The sequence below is a fragment of the Urocitellus parryii genome, chromosome 4 (assembly GCF_045843805.1).
Source record: "Urocitellus parryii isolate mUroPar1 chromosome 4, mUroPar1.hap1, whole genome shotgun sequence".
Classification (NCBI taxonomy): domain Eukaryota; kingdom Metazoa; phylum Chordata; class Mammalia; order Rodentia; family Sciuridae; genus Urocitellus; species Urocitellus parryii.
The window spans coordinates 88604977-88627090 of record NC_135534.1 but is presented as its reverse complement, the minus strand read 5'-3'; the positions used below and the strand labels follow the sequence as shown (position 1 = coordinate 88627090).

At 32.5% G+C, this 22114-nt stretch overlaps 1 protein-coding gene across 1 annotated transcript in view; it reads right to left on the bottom strand.

Moving 5' to 3' along the window:
- Cntn5 (contactin 5) overlaps nt 1-22114 on the bottom strand; it is a 663533-nt gene that overhangs the window by 458209 nt on the left and 183210 nt on the right. Inside the window, exons 3-4 of the mRNA XM_077797318.1 lie at nt 20968-21091; nt 20664-20839 (exon numbers count right to left, since the gene is read on the bottom strand). Of these exons, the coding sequence (XP_077653444.1) occupies nt 20664-20839; nt 20968-21091 (300 nt within the window). The remainder of the gene's footprint in view (nt 1-20663; nt 20840-20967; nt 21092-22114) is intronic.

The following is a 22114-nucleotide window of genomic DNA, read 5'->3' as shown; positions in this document are numbered from 1 at the left end:
CTTCTACAAATGGTCACAGTAACAAATTAATATTACTGAGTCTAATTCATGCAACAACAGGAAACATTAGCCTCATTTACTACTGCTTTCTAGATTTTCTGATGGTGGTTTTGGCTGGGAATAACAAGATGCATGTGTCAGCAGCATGTAACCAAGAAGACTAAGTCCACCAGGCACAGTAGGCACCCTGAGGATTAGGAGGCCTTTAAACAGACCATGAAAATGGACCTATACTTCTTTTATCTGTGCAGGAAACTGACACTAATGAGTTTCTTGAGGGATTGTGTTACAAATTAAAATCATGTATGTGAGGTGCCTAGTAAAGTGTCAACTGCTATGTAGGTAATTAATAAAAGGAAAATTTTAATTTTACATAGAGTAAATACTAATAACTAATAGTCATATTTTTACCCTTAGAAAATGTTCAAAGGAAGTTTTTAAGCTGTGTCATTTCCCTATATTGAGTGCTTGAAGTGGAAAAAAAAGATAGTTTACTGATTTTCTCTACTCACAAGTGCACTTCAGAGCAAGATCATTCATGCAAGTCACTTGGAAAACACCCAAATAGTTTGTGAAATTACATTACAAATTACATCATCAGAATGTTCTAGAACTTGGAGCACTCATCCTCACAAGTCCCTGGATGCTGTTAATGTGTGAAAAATTACTGAATTGTACCACCACAACACAACACGGAAGTCAGTAGCAAATTCTCAAGAAAAAATGATTGCACTTTAATATATAAACATGTAGGAGTGGTGACAGTTCTGTGGTGTGGTACAGAAAAAACTAAAAACAAAAACAAAAAAGTGAAGCCATATGGCTACTGTCTTACATCATCAAAAAATAATTAAAACAAGTGAAACAAAGCTGGCCACAATGTCATAAAAGCTCAGATTTAATGAGATGTGGAAAGTGCAATAAACTAAACAAATCACATATTACTATTAATTAATGGACTGTAAAAGACTTCCAGGTGGCTTAAGCAAATAACAATTTTTTTATTTTACATATTAAGAAGAAAGCTTTTAATAATGATGAGACAAAGGAAATATATCTCAGTTAACTTCATCTAAAAGTTATGTTTTTACTTCATTATAAATTCATATTATTTATAACATATTTATCATTTATAAAAAATTTTATTTGTATATGCTTTCTTATTTTGCATCATATTATATTTTGAGATATACATATTATATTTGTAAGCTTATAAGCAATATAATCTTTATAAAAATAATTTCATTGGGCTTTATCATTATAAATATATATGCACATATACATACACACACACACATACACACACATATATCTAAGTGCCTAGAACACAAGGGAGGATGTCCCAGTATGAGGAACCGAAAGAAAAGGGCCTAGAAGCAAGAGCAGTAACAGTCAGGACAGCATCTTTTTCATTGTAGGTATTCCATAGTTGTCTGGTAGGAGGGTGAGTGGATTTCTAACTATGCACATATCTGTGTGTGTGTGTGTGTGTGTGTGTGTGTGTGTGTGTGTGTGTTGGGATTCCTTTTCAGGTGTCTGACACTTTATTGCTAATCCCCTACATGTATTATGTCCCCATGATTGTTGTTTATTCTTAAGAATACAAACATTTTTCCCTAAATTTTCAGGCATTTATAATCTTACAGTGGAGACATGAACATTTTCTGTACAAAAAGTGTTAGAATGTACCAATGTATGGTGCACTAATAAAGCATACAGAGAAGGAAGTTACAGAGAAGATGTGAAAGTAATGGTGATATTTGTAGCAAATCTCAAGAGAATAAAAGTTCTTAAGACAAAGAGACAGAAGATCCCTATGACGACATCTGTCACACATTGGTGTATTGCTAATATTTGATATATAAATCAAAGCAGAGACAACTGATTCCCCTTCGTGTAACCGATATTCAATTACTAATTTAATGGATTTTTCATATATGCCCATAATTGTGTTTATTAAGGGTTTGGAAATAGTATTGCAATATTTGAAGCACTTATGTTTCAGTGTGCTAAACAATAATTGTACTATATGAAATTGCTTCAAAAGAAGAGTGTACACTTCCATATGTATATTTATATGTGAATTCTTATGAACACAAAAAAGATTCTATTGCCTTTTTCCATTACCGTGTTAATGCAATATCAATTTACCAAAACTCTGAGATAACTACTTTCATCCTGACACACATCAGAAAAAATAAGTTAATTCTTAAAATAAATTAGAGTTCAGAAAAGGACTCTTTGTGGAAAATGATATTAGAGCTGAAATGTGATGATGTGAGAGAAGGAGACTTGAAAAGATCAGGAGATGAGCACTACAGGTAGCAGGAACACACTATCAAGGTGGAGGCCAAAGGTGGTAGTGTCATCCAAGGAGCATGTGCAGAATCAGGAGAGAACAAAGCTAGAGATGAAATTCTAAGGGCCTAGAACATGAAACAGAAAGAAAAGGGCTTGGAAGCAAGAGCAGTAACAGCAGGACAGCATCTTGTTCATTGTAGGTATTCCTTGGCTGTCGGGTAGGAGGGTGAGTAGATTGCTAACTATGATGTACTGGAAGATTAATAATATCAACATTTTATAGTATCTAATGGATTAAAGAATTACCTGTGTGTCAAGCACTGTTTGTGGTCCTTGAGATACATTAGTGAGCAAAACAAAGATCCTCTAATTCATGGAGATCAAGACATAGGCTCATGTTTCTTTTCCCATGTATGTTTTGAGAGACTGGTATTAATAATTCCCTTTTTAAAAAATAAGAGAAAAAAATCTACCCAAGGTTTTCTGCTAGCAGGTTATATTTGAACCTAGATTTTTTGACTTCAAGTCATACCACTAGGGTACAACGAATTTGTCATTAAGGAGACAGTGAGGTCAAATCACTATGGGAAGAATCAGGAAACTTTTTATTGGGAAACACAGCATGTGGTTTATAACTGGAAAGAGTGAGGTTGTCAGTAGCCTTAGAAATAAGACATCCAGATAAGTGTATGCAGAGGAGGCAGAAAAAGGAAGTGATGCTACAATGAATAGTACCTGTGCATCCAAAGCAGAGGATGTCTGGAAAGAGAGGATGAGTCCTTATTTTTTATTAGTGGATGATTTTTAGCAGAGTGCAGGAGTCATGAGAAGAGGTACACAAGGGTGAGTTGAGATGGGTGGAGGGAACAAAAATGTTCAGGAAGCCATCATTTAGTACAGATAAAGGGGACATTAGAGGCTTAAATTAAGGTGGCTGAACATTGGCAAAGAAAGTAAAAAAAAATGAAAATTCTTGAACTTGGACTAAATTTAAAGGAATAATTAAAGTTCATGAAGACAAGGAATCAGAGATGATCTTAAATTTACTAGTTTGTTACTGTTAACATAATTTACAAAAGAGAAATTCAGAAGCCAGGTAGGTTTTTATGGAAGGAGGATGACTGAGAACTGTGGTGCTAAAGGAGATATTTAATAAATAATATGATACTAGAGATCATAAATAAAGTTATGAAAACATGGATTTACTAAAGAAGGATATATTTTATATAAACATAATAGTAAAACTTATGACAGTGCATGACCTACTTTATAAGTTTATGAGGGACAGGGAAAGAGAGAGAAAGAAATGAAAAATCTCCCAAACTTGAAAACATCTATTTGTAGTAGAAAACAACAATAAAGAAACAAGGAAAACAGATATATGATAAGATACAGAGAATTTAGATAACATGGGGGAATGACCTTAGTAATGTGATCCATAGAATAAATCCTTTCCAACTGATAAACACTTAAGGTGAATGGCTAATCTAGGGATGAAGCAGCACTAGAGACCTGAATGTCACATAGAAATGTCAAGGTAGGGCTATACTTGCATTGTCAGGCAGTGGGTAAAGCAAACAATACTAAATATTTCTACTGTGCTTCTGAATGCCTCCTGTTTCTGTAAGGGCATTATTAAGAGTGAGTAGGGATTTCTAGTGAATCAAAGGGATAAAAGGAAAGTTTTGGATCCCTGTCACTGACATGTGGGTATAATTCAGAAGGATCTATCATCTACATAAAGCTGAAATTTAAAACTATTTCTTCAGGACTATATGCACAATTAAGATATGATCAGTAGACTTCAATGTTGGTGAAAATTGTTGGTAAAAAGGAAAAGTATGACAAAGCTAAAAGAATACCCGTATGTTCTACTGTTGAAGAATCAAAACATTTTCACCAAATATACAGTTTAATATGTACATCTCACCATTCCCTTAAGAAATTGTGAATTCCACTATCCATTCCTTGTCAACTTTTTAAAAACACAGTTTTGTTCCCAATTTCTTGATATCCTGTATAGTAAATTCCAGTTCATTTCTCTAATGGAATACTGTCTTTATATTCAACAATACTGTCTTAGATGACAAGTACACCTGCTTTATCCTTATTTTCTTCAAATACAATGACTGAACATGATGTGGCTGAAAACTGTAACAACTTGAAGACTTCTCAACTGTTTCCCATGATTATTTCAGTCTGTTTCCAACTGTATCAATTCCCATTGACTTTGTACTTCTAAAGGAAGTCATAGAGGAAAAAGCAAAAGAAAGGTGTGGAAGATCTTATGGAAAAGAACCAGGGGAATGGAAAATACTGGGCAATGTTATTGGCCAAACTGTTTTAATAGTGTGTGCATGGACAAATATGGAATAAATTCTACAATTATAATCAACTATAACACACCAATTAAAACTTTGAAAAATAGCAAAATGCCTGCTTTTTTGCTATCTCATTGTAATAAGCTCCACTTTGAAAAAAAATTGCTAACTTGTTTTCTACCTTTTCTTTTACTATGAGAGATGGTATAGAAGAAGATATGCTATCCCAAACACAGGAAGAAGATAGCAAACAAAACCCTCCATATTTTTCTTAAGGTAATGTTGATTCCTAATTTTATTAACATTAATATTTTATAAAAAGACACTATAATCTTAAGATATAGGTGAGTACTCAGGTTTTTTTCATATAATCAAAGTAACTTTTTAGCCAAACACACACATGTGTACATACATCCCCATATCAATCTTTTGGAATTTATAATCATTAAGGTAAATTAAATAACTAACTTAAATGGTTTTACTATGCCTTTGATAAATAGCAACTCACTTATTAAATGAGGTCTTAGGAGGTGGAAATTTTTCTAATGAGTTAGCATATTTATGCAAAAGCAGAACATCAAGTGAGATGCTTTTCTCTAAGATACTTTAGAAATAAACAATTGAATTACCTGACTGCTCTTGAGTTTTTCCTGCCCTTGTGAAATAGTGATTCTCCATTTGAAAAATTGCATATGATTAATAATTAATGAATAAATATTTGCAAATTAATTGCAGTATAATTTCAGTTTAACTTTAAAAGAAAGATACAATTAATAAAGTTAGATTTAGTAGAGTTGTATTAAATGTACATGAGCATATTTGCTCTTTTTTCCCCCTATGTGTATAAGGTTGTACATTTTGGAAATGAGATAGGCCTACAAAGTCTGTATAATCTATGAATGAAGAGAAGCAATTCCATTTTATAGTTTTATAGGGAGATGATAATTTATCTCCATGTCAGAGGCCACAGGAAATAAAAGTAACATCTGTTATAAGCAAAGATGTAAGGTATCACTTTGTGACACAAGAGTTTCAATGGACTTTGGACCAAAAAAAAAAAGGAATTTCTAGTTCAAAAAAAAAAAACATGTAAAAATGCATGCATTGTTAAATTTTGTTTTTCCTTAGCTAGTTGTAATGCTGAAATGTATTCGACAACAACAAGGAAAATCTCATATTCCAAGTGATTTTGAGATGCCAAGTTATAAAGATAAACAAGATTAGGTTGACAGTTAATTTTTATGTTTTATATATCAATGTTCATTTAGCCTTATCCATATTTACAATATCATCCAGGTTAAGAAAAATATACTATATGCAATTAGATTAATATTATAAATTTTATATTACTTGCACTTCCAAAACATGGAAACTTGGGTCATAAAGTTTGGACTGCAGTTAAAGCTTGCTTCCTAAATGTTAATTTTGAAAATAGAAAAACACTTCTTAATATTACTAGCTATTCAAATGATTACAGTTTATCGTCAACAGTAATAGTAGCTATAAACTGTAGATGTAGAAAATAGCTTGATCTAAAGGTGAGCATAACTGCATTAGGCTATACTGTGCTTATTTTGGAAGACCCAGGTAGACCTTATTGCTGATCTCCCCAGTCTTGACATAGACCCTAATTAAGTGTGACCTGATGATATTGATAGTTGAATTACATGAATTATGTCTGTATTTTCTCCCTTATAATTTGGGCTGTTTTGAGTCTGATCTGAACATTAGTGAAACCCATATGATGTTTTCAACAAGATATGAATATCTATTCATTGATTTAATGGAATATAATGTCAGAACAAAAGCTGTCAACATTCATGTTCTCTGTGTGGCAATGTACTGGAATAATCATTGTGAAAAAAATAAAAATACCAAAGAGCAGCCTTGTATGATTCTGAAGATTCAAAAAAGGATGACTTGAAGATGTATACATTCATCAGATGTGTTTCACAGATGAAGTTTGATTTTAATCTGACCTGAGGGGCCACAGTACAATATATCACCTCTATCATTTCAATTATTTGCTCTCAAAAATAGAGGTGATAGAGCTACTAAGCATAACTGCAGGATTGTTCAGTTTGTTAATGAGATATCATGTGGAAAAAACTCTGTGAAAATTAGGGGAATATTATTCATTTATTTTATAAAGAGATCTGGATCTAGAGTTAGATAGAACAAGTATTAGAACTCAGTTTCATTTTCCTTAAACTGTCACCTTAGGCAAGCTAGTTAACTCCTTCAGATAGTTTGCTATTGTTCAAAATGTTTAATCATTAATGATGATTAACTTAGGCAATTCTTGTTTTTTAATGAATATGAGAATAAATGCAAAAAGTCTGCATTAGTGTCTGGCACATAATAATTGCTTAATAAATCCTAACAATTACTAGTAGTGTCATTAAGTACTAAAAATGTTTACATTGTTAAAAACAAATACTATATAAATGTATTTAACATATAAGATACACTATTTAAATTGATAAAATATCATAAAAACAATTTTTATGAAAAATGGTAGCCTTTTGTTGTTGTTGTTGCTGTTCATTTCCCAAAGTGGATAAATTCATTAAGATTAAAAAAAACATAGAAACATCTAAAGATATAACTTCTGAAAAAACTAAAAAGTAAAAAAATGTTATCAAGGGAATTGCTATAGAATACTTTTAAAGAAAAATATACAATCCTGTATTTCAAGAGTGTTTTAAAAATCAATGTTAAGAAAACATTGATAGCTTTTTCAGTTTTTAGTGTTTTTTAATGGAATCTAGAAAATAATTATAACTCAAACTTTCTAGACCTGCTGGCAGACTAGTGCACAGAGACTTAAGAGTTTCCATCTAATTAACATTCTAGTTCCGTCCGAGCAATTACACTTTTGGTTATTTTATGTATTTAATGACTGTTTCTGAAATTTCATGAATTATATATAGTTCAAATAAGTCTGCTAGAGCACTGATTTCTAAGGTGGAAGATTTACTATGCTTATGATAGGAATGACCTCACTTGATGTTCTTTACTGACAGTTTATAGACATATTCTTGGTTGTTTTGTTGTGACAGATGTGATACTTTGAAAATGTTACTTAAATTCCTGTGAGTTTAGGGAAGACAATTCTCTAAATTCATCCACTTATTAAGAGCTAGGAGGTGAAAATTTCATTTTATGATAACTTTAAAAATATTTTTTTTAAAAAAACTGATAGAGTAAATTATTGTTTCTGGATTTTTGACATGAATTATGACCATGGCTCTGGGTAGACACATTAGGAGCTGACAACTGAAATAGACGAGTATTTCCACATACATTCTCAAAGAACTTAAGAGCAAAGTTGTTGCTTTGTTTGATAAATTCTGTCACTATATCCTGACTCTAAGTTTGCAAACCAATGAGTCTATAAAATGAATAGGAAACTTTCACTTTTGCTAGGATCAATAGAGAGATGTTGCCTGAATTCTAGAATCATGTTTTAAAAAGAAAGTCAGTGAGCATTTTCCCTATCTGTAGTCAGGGTTGCATCTAAAATCACTTTTTGTAAAAGATGACTACTCCATATTTCTCTGAGATATCCTACTTTGCTTTGAACATCTATTGCAATATAGAATATGCTATCAATAGTAGCAAAATAATATAAAATATGTGACTGAACTTAAACAACTGTCAAAACCTGTAATGATGCATTAATTGCATTCATTAACACTATTTATAGTTATTAATATTAATTTCAAATATAGTGATAATACCTTGACTAATATCTATTTGGGACTTTATGAAGTCTTTCTTCATAAATTTATTTTGATTCTCAATTGCAGTTGTTTAAGATGGCTTTGTATGAAACTCCTAATGAATCATTCCTCTTATAGGACTCAGAAGTCAATTCTTTTGCAAGATAGTGGGTACTGTGTTGCTAGAAATATTTATTCATTCACTCTTTCATTGTGCAAGCATTCACAGAATGTTGAAAATGGACCTCCATGATAGGGGTTAGGTATTAAACAACAACAACAAAAAATAGTGGTTAGATTGGCTTTAGCCATTGTTTTAAGTAATAAGAATGCAACATAAGAAATAGATATAATAAAGAACTTGGAGAAAGTGATAGAGGTAAGTTTTTTTGATGGTATATCAAAAAGTAGGCAGAACATGACATGTACAGATACGATATCATAAATGAGATTTGAATACTGTAGATAGTCCAATATCACTTGATAATTATAGAGAAAACTGGAAAGCCTAAGTGTAAATAATAAATGGGCTTAAGACTATTTTTAGGACAGTGCACCTTATTTTGGAATGGATTTGATGACTTTAGGTGTATTAAGGTCCGGCTAATCAGACTAGTGTCCCCTGGGTAGAAAAGTGAGGATGTTGAAGAATAGTAACTCTGTATAAATCATGTGCATCTATAGAGGCAGACTTAATGGCTTATGAAGTGGTTTCCATGCCCCAATAAACTCCATGCTTGCCCTTTAATCTCACATAATGTACAGGACATAACTGGCATAGAAATGCCATTCTGGTTGCATGTACGTCTAAACTTAAGACTCTAAGCACCATATATAATGTTCACAGGTATATTTTATGTTTTCTTTTAGACTACATTGAATGTTCCATGTATGAGGATATTATTAAAAATCTGTGAAAGACGTTAGAGTGATTCTAATCTGAGTCTCCGCATAAACTCCTATAGCATCAGTTGCCATTGTATCTGTCATTGCAATGATTTGAGGACACATTTTATTAAAAAAACCTTCTGTCTCAGATACCTAAGCCCACTAATAAGAGTTTACTATGAGAAACTCTAGCAGCTACCCAGGATTTGTCAAAAATTACTACATTTGACTCAAAACAAAATCATCAAATCACTGTAGAAATCCCACATAAGAGTTGAGGCCATGAAATCACAGGTGCTGAGGATTTTCTTAGAAACACAGAGATCATTAGTCACCCTTGTTTGGGGAGAATCAAGTTATTTTCTTACCTCTCCTATGCATTCTTTAGAATGGGAAAAAATCTCAGTTTGAATTAAATCACCATGTAATACTCTTTCCTCAGACATACAAAATTATGTGCAAGAGTAACACTGTCTTTTTTTTGTTCTCCTGAGGCAATAATTGCATTTTATTTAAAAAGGTACTTCAAGATTCTAGAAGATACAGAATAAGAATCAGTGTTAAAAGGAATAAGAAAACAATTCTAAAATTTTATAGTGTTTAGAGCTGGTTTTAAGACCCTTTAGTAAGTGTAAGTCAAGATATGAGCCTAGACTCTACATTTTTTGACATAGCATTTCTAATACTGAATATTTTTGATAAGACAGAAATTTCCTCTGGAAGACATAAATTTAGAGGATATATACACTTTACTTGGAAAGGTGATATTCATTTTACCAGTTAGACTTTTTCAATTTAGTTTCTTAAGCCTCAAGCTCTGTACTGACTCCTTTCTTTCTACTACCAAAAATCACCAGGGTTTTACTCTTTGTTATCCACAAAATTCTGTTCTTTCTCTTCATTCCAGTTAGGACCAGAATCCAATGTAACTACTCATTCTTCAATTATCTGGATTCTGATTTCTGTCCCTATCAGTCCTGCGATTGTTCTCCAAATGTCTCAAAATCCAAAGGCCTTTTCTGACAAATTGGAGAATATTTATTACTTGGCCTGGAGCTTCTGGAAATTTAATTGAACTACTATGAACACTGATGTGGTTGTTTCACGTTAGTATGCTGATTTTAAGATCTTTGGGTATAGACTGAGGAGTGGGATAACTTGATCAAATAGTGGTTCCGTTCCAAGTTTTTAAAGGAATCCCATACTGCTTTCCATAATGGTTGCACCAATCTACAGACCCACCACAAATGTATCAGAGTACCTTTATCCCCACATCCTCACCAACATTTATTGTTCCTCATATCCTTGGTAATTACCATTCTGACTGGAGTGAGATGGAATCTCAATTACAGAAATGCAAATTAAAACTCCACTGGAATTCTATCTCAATGTGTTTGGAGACTAATTTCTAATTTCCTTTTCTAATCACCAACCAATATGTTAAAATGTTAGGTACTTCCTCATGAAAGTTAGAATAAATCTACCTCAACGTAAAATTATTTTCTCAGAAATATTCTGCTTCAATTTTCTGTATGGCTTTATGTAGCAGCATTATGAATTGTTCAATTGACTTGGTCAAAGGGTATAGTCTTGATGTCATCATATTTGAAGCACTTTTTATCCTCTCACTTCATTAATCATTTTCACATTCTCATTTTCTTTGGAACACACTATAGGGAGAGAATTCAAGTCCTCTTTACCCAAAGGATTGAAATGATGTTCTTTGACTCTCTGTTCATAGTTCTCCCGGACACACACTTCTAGAGAAGCCCTCTGATTGTATTGTGCACACTCTGAAGAGTAAGTCACAACCCTCTGTGCAGGGATAGCAAGCCATCAGAGATTTATGCAGGGGCAGTGTGGACAGAAACATATTTTTTATAGACCATTCCATTATAAAATACAGAGTTCTCACTGGGGCTAGAGCTGAATGAAGAAGAAAGATATTAGGAAATAGAAAAAGTAGGCTGGCATTTCAGGTAGGCACTTTTTTTCTGTAGTTCAAGGGAGAGATAAGTAGCTTAGATTTGAAAATTTATATGAAATAGAAGATTTGTATAGCTTTCGCTAGTCTCAAGCTTTATGAGGATGTATATTTTTAACCATAGAAAAATAACCAAGAAAGAATACAGATCGAGTAACTGTTCTAGATATAAATTAATTACAGACATGCAAAACAAAAAAAAAATGCTATACATACTATGGTTAGTATTGTAAGCATTCTAAGTATCAAGTTTAAAGTTAGATCTGAGTTGAAGCTTCTGTTTTATCACTTACTAGTGTGACTGGAGAAACATCTTGACATCTCTGAGCTTTTTCCATTAATAAATTAGGTCAATAATAAAACTGCCTTCATAATACTGCTGTGAGAACACTAAATGTGTTTAGTACTCTGCCTGCCATTTAAATACTCAATCAGTGTTGAAAATGTTTGTCTTTTTGTTATTGAATATACATAGATATATGCACACATAAAAATAAATGTACACACAAGCCTGTACATTCACGTATCTTTCCATGTTATGTATACATATACATGAAACGCAGAAATGATCCCACCTGATGTGGTAATAAAGTCATATTAATTGCTGTTCTTTTTATTCAGATGAAATTAAATTTTCAAAAGCTCCAGGCCAAGTAATAAATATTCTGCTCCAATTTATTCCTCAAAGGAAGGATATTTTGTTGAAGAAAATGACCTTAGAATGACCTTAGAAAGTACTCATGTTCTATACCTGCCTCTCTATTTGTACTCTTTTGTATTTAACTGATATCTTAATATTCAACAGGCCTACATGTCCTCCTGAGATCGAGATGCTATTTTTTAATGTTAACCTGAGAGTAGTAGTAAAATTTAAAGTGTCTCTTTTCCTTTGTGCCTTGGAATCCCTTGTGCTAGGGAAGATATCCAAAGACACAATGATAAGAGTAAGGGCAATGTGTTAGGTACATGCATTTGAGCAGTAAGGACTGGAAAATTATTTAGTCTTCAATCCTGGTCTCTTCCTTTTGTTTCTCATAACTTGATAGAGGAATCCATCTCCTCCATTTCCAAAATCAAGAGGGAACAGAGATTAAAAAAAAAAAAGAATACCCTGTGCCAAGCCAGGCAAGTACAGCCATGTTATTAGGGGTTAATCTGTCACATATGGACAATTAGTACAATTTTAATGAAAGTACTTGTCTATATTAACTTCAATAAATATTTATAACTATAATTTATGTGATAGAAGTATTTAAGTATATTCCATCACAGATCTGTACTTTGCTTCCTTCTCAACAACATATTGCACAGAATTATGCATTTTTAAATAAAAAAAACAACTTTCTGGTCTCAAATAATCCATGCTGCAATTTACCACAGAATTATACATTTATAGTTACTATATCAATTATGACCAGATGAACTGTCTTTTAGAAGAACTACCCAAACAATAATTTTTTTGTGAGTGATTTTATTTCTTTTTCAAAAGAATTGTTTGGTAAGAGGGAGGTAAATTATAAACAATTTATTTTGAAACAAAACCTGATGATAACTTTATTACTGGTGAACACATGAGCATACCATTGTGACTCTTTCATTCAGATTAATATTCAATTGACTTAATAAAGTCATTACAGACAAAGCCTCACAGAGTAATGAAATAAAGCTTTGGACATACTCCGGAGTCAGTGATGATTCAAATAATTTCATTAGATATTAAAGACTGGTAAAATGTGGTTTTAAAGTCTAAGGTCAATTTTACTGTAGGAGAAAAAGTTATGAAAAAGCCAGAGAAGTAATTTTTGAGTTTTATAGAAAAATTAAAGGTTAAATTAAAGGGCTTAAATACAAAGTCTACAAGTCATATAATCTCTCAAAGAGTTAAGGAGGTTATTTTAATCAACTGCTTCAAGGAAAACTAATGGAGTATCCTGGATCTAAATCATCTAAATGCTCTGAAAAGCAATATGTTCAGATTTAGATATGAACTATCAATTTACCAAGGATTGCATATAAAGATATTTTTGAAGCAAGAGACAGCAATGAGGAGATTTTATTCTTGATTCATTTTATGTTTGACTTCCTACCATGAATTATTTCTAAAAACCCCAACTTCGGAGAGATTGCTATGAGCTTTGGCTTTCTGAAGGATGTTTGAAAAGTGTGCAGTGTCACATTATCAATTCCAAATTCTCATCAGCATGGTAATAAGCTAATAGAATGACAAAGTTTTATATGGTGTATTCTTCCTTGTCACTGAAGAGAAATCACTACCCTAGGTGAGGAAATTATCCTCATGATGAAGTAAGCTCCAGGAATAAAATATGTTTTGTCAAAAATAATCTTATTGATAAACCAGCAACAATCATTTCTAGCAAGAACATTTCACTCTGTATTTATGTCTTTCTTTCTGAACTTAAAAATAAGTTCACAAACATAACTTCTCCACCTTATTAATTTTTACTATACCCTTGTGAGGTATATATTTATTAACGCTAAACTAAAGTATTAACATTAACTAAGCTGAACCATGTTTATAAATATTCATTTAGGGAGAATTTAAAATGAAAGATCCTCATGGGAAGACATTTAAAATGAGAGGGATATGTTAGAAGGGGCTGAGCCAGTGCATGGCAGCTTCTCACTCCATTAGTTGTTAAAATCAAAACTAGAAAAAAAAAATATATCAGTGAATTAAGCGAATAACTTCCTAATTACAGTCTAGTTACAGTTAAAGAATAGATTGGCTTCATGTCAGGCTAATTAAACTTGCTACTGAACCCATGTAGGGATGTTGCTGAGATCACTATATGAAGCTTCAAATGAGAAATTTCCAGGAGAATTTGTCAAGAAAAAATTTTCTACCTTTGAAGAAGTGGGAGGAAATTAGTCTTTTAATTAATTTTCTCCTTCCTTTGCTTTAACCACTAGGAAATCCACAGAAATATTTCCTCTTATCAAAATAATTATAAAACTTTCTGTGATACAGTATCTTAAAGTTTGATATAAAGTGTATTTTTCCTGGCACTATAATTACTTGTTTACTTATCTATCAGTGCATCCATCTATCACTCTGCACAAAAGTCAACTCAAAGTGGATCAAAGGCTGGGCACAGTGGTGCATGCCTGTAATCCCAGCAGCTTGGGAGGCTGAGACAGGAGGATCATGAGTTCAAAGCCAGCCTCAGCAACACCACGGCACTAAGCAACTCAGTGAGACCCTATCTCAAAACAAAATACAAAATAGGGCTGGGGATGTGGCTCAGTTATTGAGTGCCCCTGAGCTCAATCCATGGGACCACACATACACACAAAATAATACAAATAGTAAATGCTGGCAAGGATGTGGGGTATACTCATACATTGTTGGTGGGACTGTACAATAATACAAACCCTCCAGAAAGCAGTAGGGAGAATCCACAAAAAGACTAGCAATTGAATTACCATATCACCCAGCTATCCCACTACTTGGTATTTAATCATAAAGAATTAAAATCAGCAAACTATAGTGATGGAGGTACATCAATATATATAGTAGTGCAATTCACAATACTATGTTATAGAACCAGCCCAGGTGCCCATCAGAAGATACATGGATTAAAAAAATGTAATATACATACATACACACACACACACACACACAAATACACACACAATCAAGTTTTGCTCAAGAATAAAGAATGAAATTATGACATTTGCTAGAATGGAAGGAGAGAACATCATGCTAAGTGAAATAACCCACACTCAATGTCAAGGATTGAATGTCTTTTTTCATATGTAAAAAAACAGACCAAATAAGAAAAATAAATCCGGGGGAATCCTAGGAAAATAGAAGGAATATCAGTGGTATACAGGAAGGGGATAGAGAGGGAAGAAGGAGGGATGGAGAAAGGGAAGAAAGGTGATATGAAATTGACCAAAATATGCTATGTATATCACAGTGTATATGTACTTCATAGTGAATTTTATCTTTATGTACATCTATAAAGCATCAATTTAATAAGCTATGAATAAAAAGAAGGAAGATCAGTAGAGTAGAGAAGGGTTAAAGGAGTAGGGAGGTGGGGACAGAAAGAGGAAGTGCTGGGAACTGAAGTTAAGCAAATTATATACCAAACATATATGAATATGTCAATATGAGCCCTGATATTATGTATAATTACAATGTACTATTAAAAACAAAATTTTAACACTTAGAAAAATGTGGTTAAATATGTATTAAAACTGTATAATTTATTGAATATTTTGGTTTTATAATGCTAGTTGTAATAAATTTAAATTATTAGATAAATACTGAATGATGGATATACAGGATTAATGATTTCAGATTTAAAGTGTCAAAAGCATTGAGTATTTCTCCACAAAGTCTCTTCAAGCATTAAATATTCTATCAAAAATAGTGAGTCTATTCTCATCTCTCTATAAGCTAGGACCTAAGAAAATTATGATGTAAAGGAAAGTTGTTATCAGGTTATTAAATCTCAATTCATCTTTGACTCTTCTTATTCTCTTTTGGAAGTCCCTTTTTCTTTTTCTTTTTTTTAAATATTTTTTTAGTTATTGATGGACCTTTATTTTATTCATTTATTTGTATGTGGTGCTAAGAATCGAATCCAGTGCCTCACACATGCTAGGCAAGTGCTCTACCTCTGACCCACAACCCCAGGCCCCATTTTTCTTTTTCTCTCTAAATTTCTACCTCATCTTGTCTCCAACTCTCAAAATTTCTCTAATTCTCAGAACATTATAGTACCACACTCCAACCCAGACGTAAAAAAGGGGAAATTAAAGTCCTCATTCATTCTATCACCCATTTTTTTTTACATTCTTCCTAATGATTAACTGTAAAAAAAAAAATTAAAAGGGTGCTAAATTCAAAGGAGTTGATTTTTTTAATATTATAAGTATAAACATGAAAGAGTCTAGGTAGGGAAGTAAATCCAAGGCAGACGTCCCTGCCCCTATGAAAGTAACTGTCATTGGTTGGTTTGTTTATTTATTTATTTATTTATTTATTTATTTATTTATTTATTTATTTATTTATGGTGTTTAGCTTTTTGAGATCTTTGTATACCCTAGAGATTAGAGCTCTGTCTGATGTGTGAGGGGTAAAAATTTGTTCCCAAGATGTAGGCTCCCTATTCACCTCACATATTATTTCTCTTGCTGAGAAAAAAAAAAAAAAACTTTTTAGTTTGAATTCATCTCATTTGTTGATTCTTGGTTTTAATTCGTGCACTATAGGTATCTTATTAAGGAAATTGGGGCCTAGCCTCACGTGATGGAGATTAGGGCCTACTGTTTCTTCTATTAGATGCAGAGTCTCTGGTTTAATCCCTAGATCCTTGATCCATTTTGAGTTAACTTTTGTGCATGGTGAGAGACAGGGATTCAATTTCATTTTGTTGCATATGGATTTCCAGTTTTCCCAGCACCATTTGTTGAAGATGCTATTCTCTCTCCAGTGCATGCTTTTAGTACCTTTGTCTAATAAGGTAGTTGTAGTTTTGTGGGTTAGTCTCTGTGTCCTCTATTCTGTACAATTGGTACACCAGCCTGTTTTATTGCCAGTACCATGCTGTTTTTGTTACTATTTCTCTGTAGTATAGTTTAAGATCTGGTATAGTAATACCACCTGTTTCACTCTTCCTGCTAAAGATTGCTTTAGCTATTCTGTGTGTCTTATTTTTCCAGATGAATTTCATAATTGCTTTTTCTATTTCTGTGAGGAATGCCACTGATATTTTGATAAGAATTGCATTGAATCTGTATAGTGCTTTTGGTAGTACAGTCGTTTTAGTAATATTAATTCTGCCAATCCATGAGCAAGGTAGATTATCCCATCTTCTAAGATCTTCTTCTATTTCTCTCTTTAGGGTTCTATAGTTTTCATTGTAAAGATCTTTCACCTCTTTTGTTAAGTTGATTCCCAAGTATTTTATTTTATTTTTTAGGATATTCTGAATGGGGTAGTTTCCCTTATTTTCTTTTCAGAGGATTTGTCACTGATAAACAGGAGTGCCTTTGATTTATGGGTGTTGATTTTATATCCTGCCACTTTGCTAAATTCATTTACTAGTTAAATAACCCAATCAACAAATGGGCTAAGGACCTGAGCAGACACTTCTCAGAAGAGGATATACAATCAATCAACAAATATACGAAAAAAATGCTCATCATCTCTAGCAATCAGAGAAATGCAAATTAAAACTACTCTAAGATACCGTCTCACTCCAGTAAGAATGGCAGCCATGATGAAGACAAACAACAACAACTGCTGGCGAGGATGCGGGGGGAAAAGGTACACTCATACATTGCTGGTGGGACGCCAAATTGGTGCAGCCAATTTGGAAAGCAGTATGGAGATTCCTTGGAAAGCTGGGAATGGAACCATCATTTGACCCAGCTATTCCTCTTCTCAGACTATACCCCAAAGACCTAAAAATAGCATACTACAGGGACACAGCCACATCAATGTATGTAGCAGCACAATTCACAATAGCTAAACTGTGGATCCAACCTAGATGTCCTTCAATGGATGAATGGGTAAAAAAATGTGGCATATATATACAATAGAATATTACTCAGCACTAAAAAATAGTAAGATCATGGCATTTGCAGGGAAATGGATGGCATTAGAGTAGATTATGCTAAGTGAAGTTAGCCAATCCCCAAAAAACAAATGCTGAATGTCTTCTCTGATATAAGGGGGGTGACTCAAAATGGGGAAGAGAGGAAGAGAATGGGAAGAAGATTAACTCCACATAGGGCAGAGGGATGGGAAGGAAAGGGAGGAAGAAAGGTTATTGCATGGATGGTGGAAGGAGACCCTCATTGTTATACAAAATACATATATGAAGATGTGAGAAAAAAAAAAAGAATAGCATTACCCTAGATTAGGTAGAGAGAAGTGATGGAAGGGGAGGGGATGGGTTGGGGAGATAGGAAGGATAGTAGAATGAAACAGACATTATTATTACTGTGTGTATATATGTGAATGCTTGACCAATGTGATTCTGCAACCTGTATACTCAGAAAAATGAGATATTATATCCCATCTGATTCAAATGTATAATATGTTAAGGTCATTGTACTGTCATGTGTAACTAATTAAAACAATTTTTTTTTTAAAAAGAACAATGGCGAGAAGAAGGAAAGAAAGAAAGGAAGGAAGGAAGGAAGGAAGGAAGGAAGAATGAAGGAAGGAAGGAAGGAAGGAAGGAAGGAAGGAAGGAAGGAAGGAAGGACCAACGAACGAAAGAAAGAAAGCAACTATCCCCTTCAGCCAGGAACACCCAGAGGAAACCTAACTCAGGGAATACTTCATATCCAAGGCATCCCCTTAATTAGGTGGGTTGAAAGTGAAGGGGTAGGGTCACAAGACCTAACCAATGGATGCACAGATACTGCTGACCATGATCTTTACTTTAAAAATATGAAAATACTGTCCTAAAAGAAGCTGAGGACAGATTTATGTTGAATAGATTATAGCTTTCCATGCCTGATCATGTATCTGTAAGTGTAGGTGCCAGAGTGCATGCTCCAAAAGTAGATGGGTATTTGATAACTGTCAATATTCAAGACAGGAAGGCTAGGAAATCACAACGAAATGGACATTTTGATCATCAAAGAAAACAGACTGTTGCTCTAAAGCACACATAAAAATACTTGGCATGGCTGGCTGTATCCAAATAGAAACAAATAATATGTAGGCTACTGCTAATTGATATACTTGTATCAGATTAAGCAATTAATATTTATATACCATATTCTTTGTACTTGCTGTATTTGTCATGGAAAGGCTATGCTGCTGAATAGTGGAGCAATTAGAGTTTTTGTTTTTTTATAGTAGTTTACTAGGTGCATTCTGAAAAGTAATAGGGTCTGTGATAAAATACATATTGTTTTTTAAAATAAAAGAAATGTATTTGGGTTGCTATTTTGGTACTTTTTGTATTTGTAAATGCACATAACTAAAGTCCTTATTCATGTCTACTTTAAAAGATAATATTTAGATTTTCCTAGGACCTATCTCAGGAGTCTCCAAACCATATCCGTTATGAACCCTTTGATTTTTATTTTCTTCTTCACACTTTAATAGTGTACCTGGATTCTAGGTTAATTAGAAATGATATTTGAGAAAGAATATTTAGAGAAAATAAATTATTGCATTATTCAGGGTGTAATTTTAACTTAAAAATCATTTTATGATAATGCAACCAATACAATTACATGTATTAATATAATTATTACTGGCCTTTCCTCTGTAAAATCTTAAAAAAATTAAATTTAAGTAGGATTACTTTCCACAAAATGATATAACAAAGTTTTCTTTTTTTTAAATATGGTAGCCTATCTTCACTTTGGTATAAGCCCTCCTCAAATGTGAAATATTTTAAGAGTTTCTAAGAAATTAATATAATTAATTTGGCATATGACCTATATTTGAAAAATATTTATATTATATATATATACACATTAGAATATGTTTGTTTCTAAATGTTTATATATAGACATTCTAAATGTATATATGTATATATACACATATATACATATATGTCTGTGTGTATGTCTGTATAACACACAAATATATACATGCATTGATGAACAATGGGGTAACCTGTAGAATGCATCAGAAGGACAGTTTGCCATTATGTGAACATTACAGATCACAGAGTGTACTTATACAGACTAAGAAAACTATGATATCACAAGGTGATATGAGAACACTCATATACACAATTTATCAATGACTAAAATGTTATGTGGCACATGAATGTATATATATGTACATACACATATACACATATATACATATATGTTTGAGTCTATGTGCATATATATACATAAAGCTATGGTATCTTTATATATATATATATATAAACATGAATATACATATATACACACACAAATATATATATATATATATATATACACACAAAACTATATATGGTACTATTTATTCAGTTCACAAATTAACACACTGAATTTTATAGTAAGAATCTAAAATATTCACATTTCAGAAACATTTCTTTGATCATATAATTCTAAGCAGAATTTTTAGAATATGCCATCTTATGCTTGGAAGAGTCTATAAATAATAGTGATTATGACATTGTAGAAAAATAAAAGCAAGTAAATAGATATTTTTGAAAAATAGAGAAGTTAGATTACAAAAGAAAGTTGAATTCTAAAACTATCTTCTTTAATACATAGGATTTTAACTTCACAGACTAATGTATCAGATTAACTTGTGAAAAGCAAATATTTTAGGGAAATTCAAACTACTTCAGGAAAAAGTGAATTGTTTGCATAGGTCTAATCCTTACCATAGTTTTCAGCAGTGTTTTAAAATTTACAGTCTTAAGCTTTAATTTAGCTAAAAATTAAAACTACATGTATATATACACCACATATAGGAAAAAAATCATATACTTTACTCACAGGCAAACTGAAGTGTGGCTTCTCTACTCAGAATACTTCCAAAGGTGTTGGTTGCTAAACACTGATAATGACCAGAGTCCTTTGCTTCATTTGGATTGTTTATGATGAAGGTGCCATCTATCAAACTATAGCGGTAATCACTTTCCAAATCTATTTCTGTTCCATTCCGGAGCCATCTTAGGAAAAATAAGAAGATACCTATGTAAAAATTATCTAAGACATTATGATACTCCCTGGGAGTGTATCTCATTGATGAGAATTTTTTTCAGACTTAACGAGCAATGATAATTATTGTTTTATCTACCTGTAGCTGGGAACTGGGTTGCCACGAACTTCACAATTCAATGCTACCTTCTTCTCATCAGAATCAGTTGGGAAAATGATGTCATCTGGTTCTTGTACAAACACTGGCCCATAGTCCACACTTTCTGTAAGGACCAAAAAAGATGCACATTTTAATTCCTCAAAAGAGCAAGATACATTGTTCTCTACCTCACTATGTTTATATTCAAGATTACTGCTTTGTGTAATCAACAAATTTTCAAAAGAAGGTATAACTAATATAATAGTCAATGTGTAACTACGTTGTTTTTCATAAATGGCAGAAATTTAAAAATAATTTTATCCACCAAAAATATTTTAAATTTATGATATATGCAATAGAAAAACAAATATCTCAAACATTTATATATATTTTTCAACATATATTTTGTTTTCATCTTGCAAAGCAGAGCTAAAGAAATTATTAAACATAAACATTTTAAAAAGGCTAAAAGTTTATAATACTCCTAGAATCTTAAAAATAACAACAAAGAAAAGTAAAAAACTAATATTGTGTCACTAACTGAATGCTATACATAAAAACACGCTGGTCCACATGCATTCCTTGTATATTCCTTTCTTTTCAATTATTTGCTCAAGCACTAGTTAGTGCTAATGATTCTAAAGTATAAGGGAAATTGATGTAATGCAAATAAACATGTTTTCAAGGAATGAGACATGTCCTCCATAAATTAATTAATATGTCAAAACATTAACCATTGAGTGTTCCATCAGTAGATTCATGTACTCAGTAAGGAAATCAGAGGAGAAAAGGTGTAAGGAAGAAAGGGGAAGAGTGGAAAGAACACTTAAGTGTGCTTCCTTTTACGTTTCATGTATGAGATTTTACTTAGTTCACCGTCTAAGTCGTCTTATGATGAAGGTAATTTGAAAGTAGTAAAAACTTCACAGAAAAAGTGGGAATAAAAATGGACTGTATATGGCAGCCTGGGCTTAAGTTTTATAATTTTGCTGGAGAAGTGATGAGCAAGCATGGTGTTGGGGATGTGAGCAGGTCATCTCAGCTTGCAGGTTTGTCTAAGTTTAGAGCATCCTGTGCAGATTTAGGATTTATAAAATTCTGAATTATGAATTTGGGAAAAGTTAACTCTTTTTTCTTTTTTTGGTAC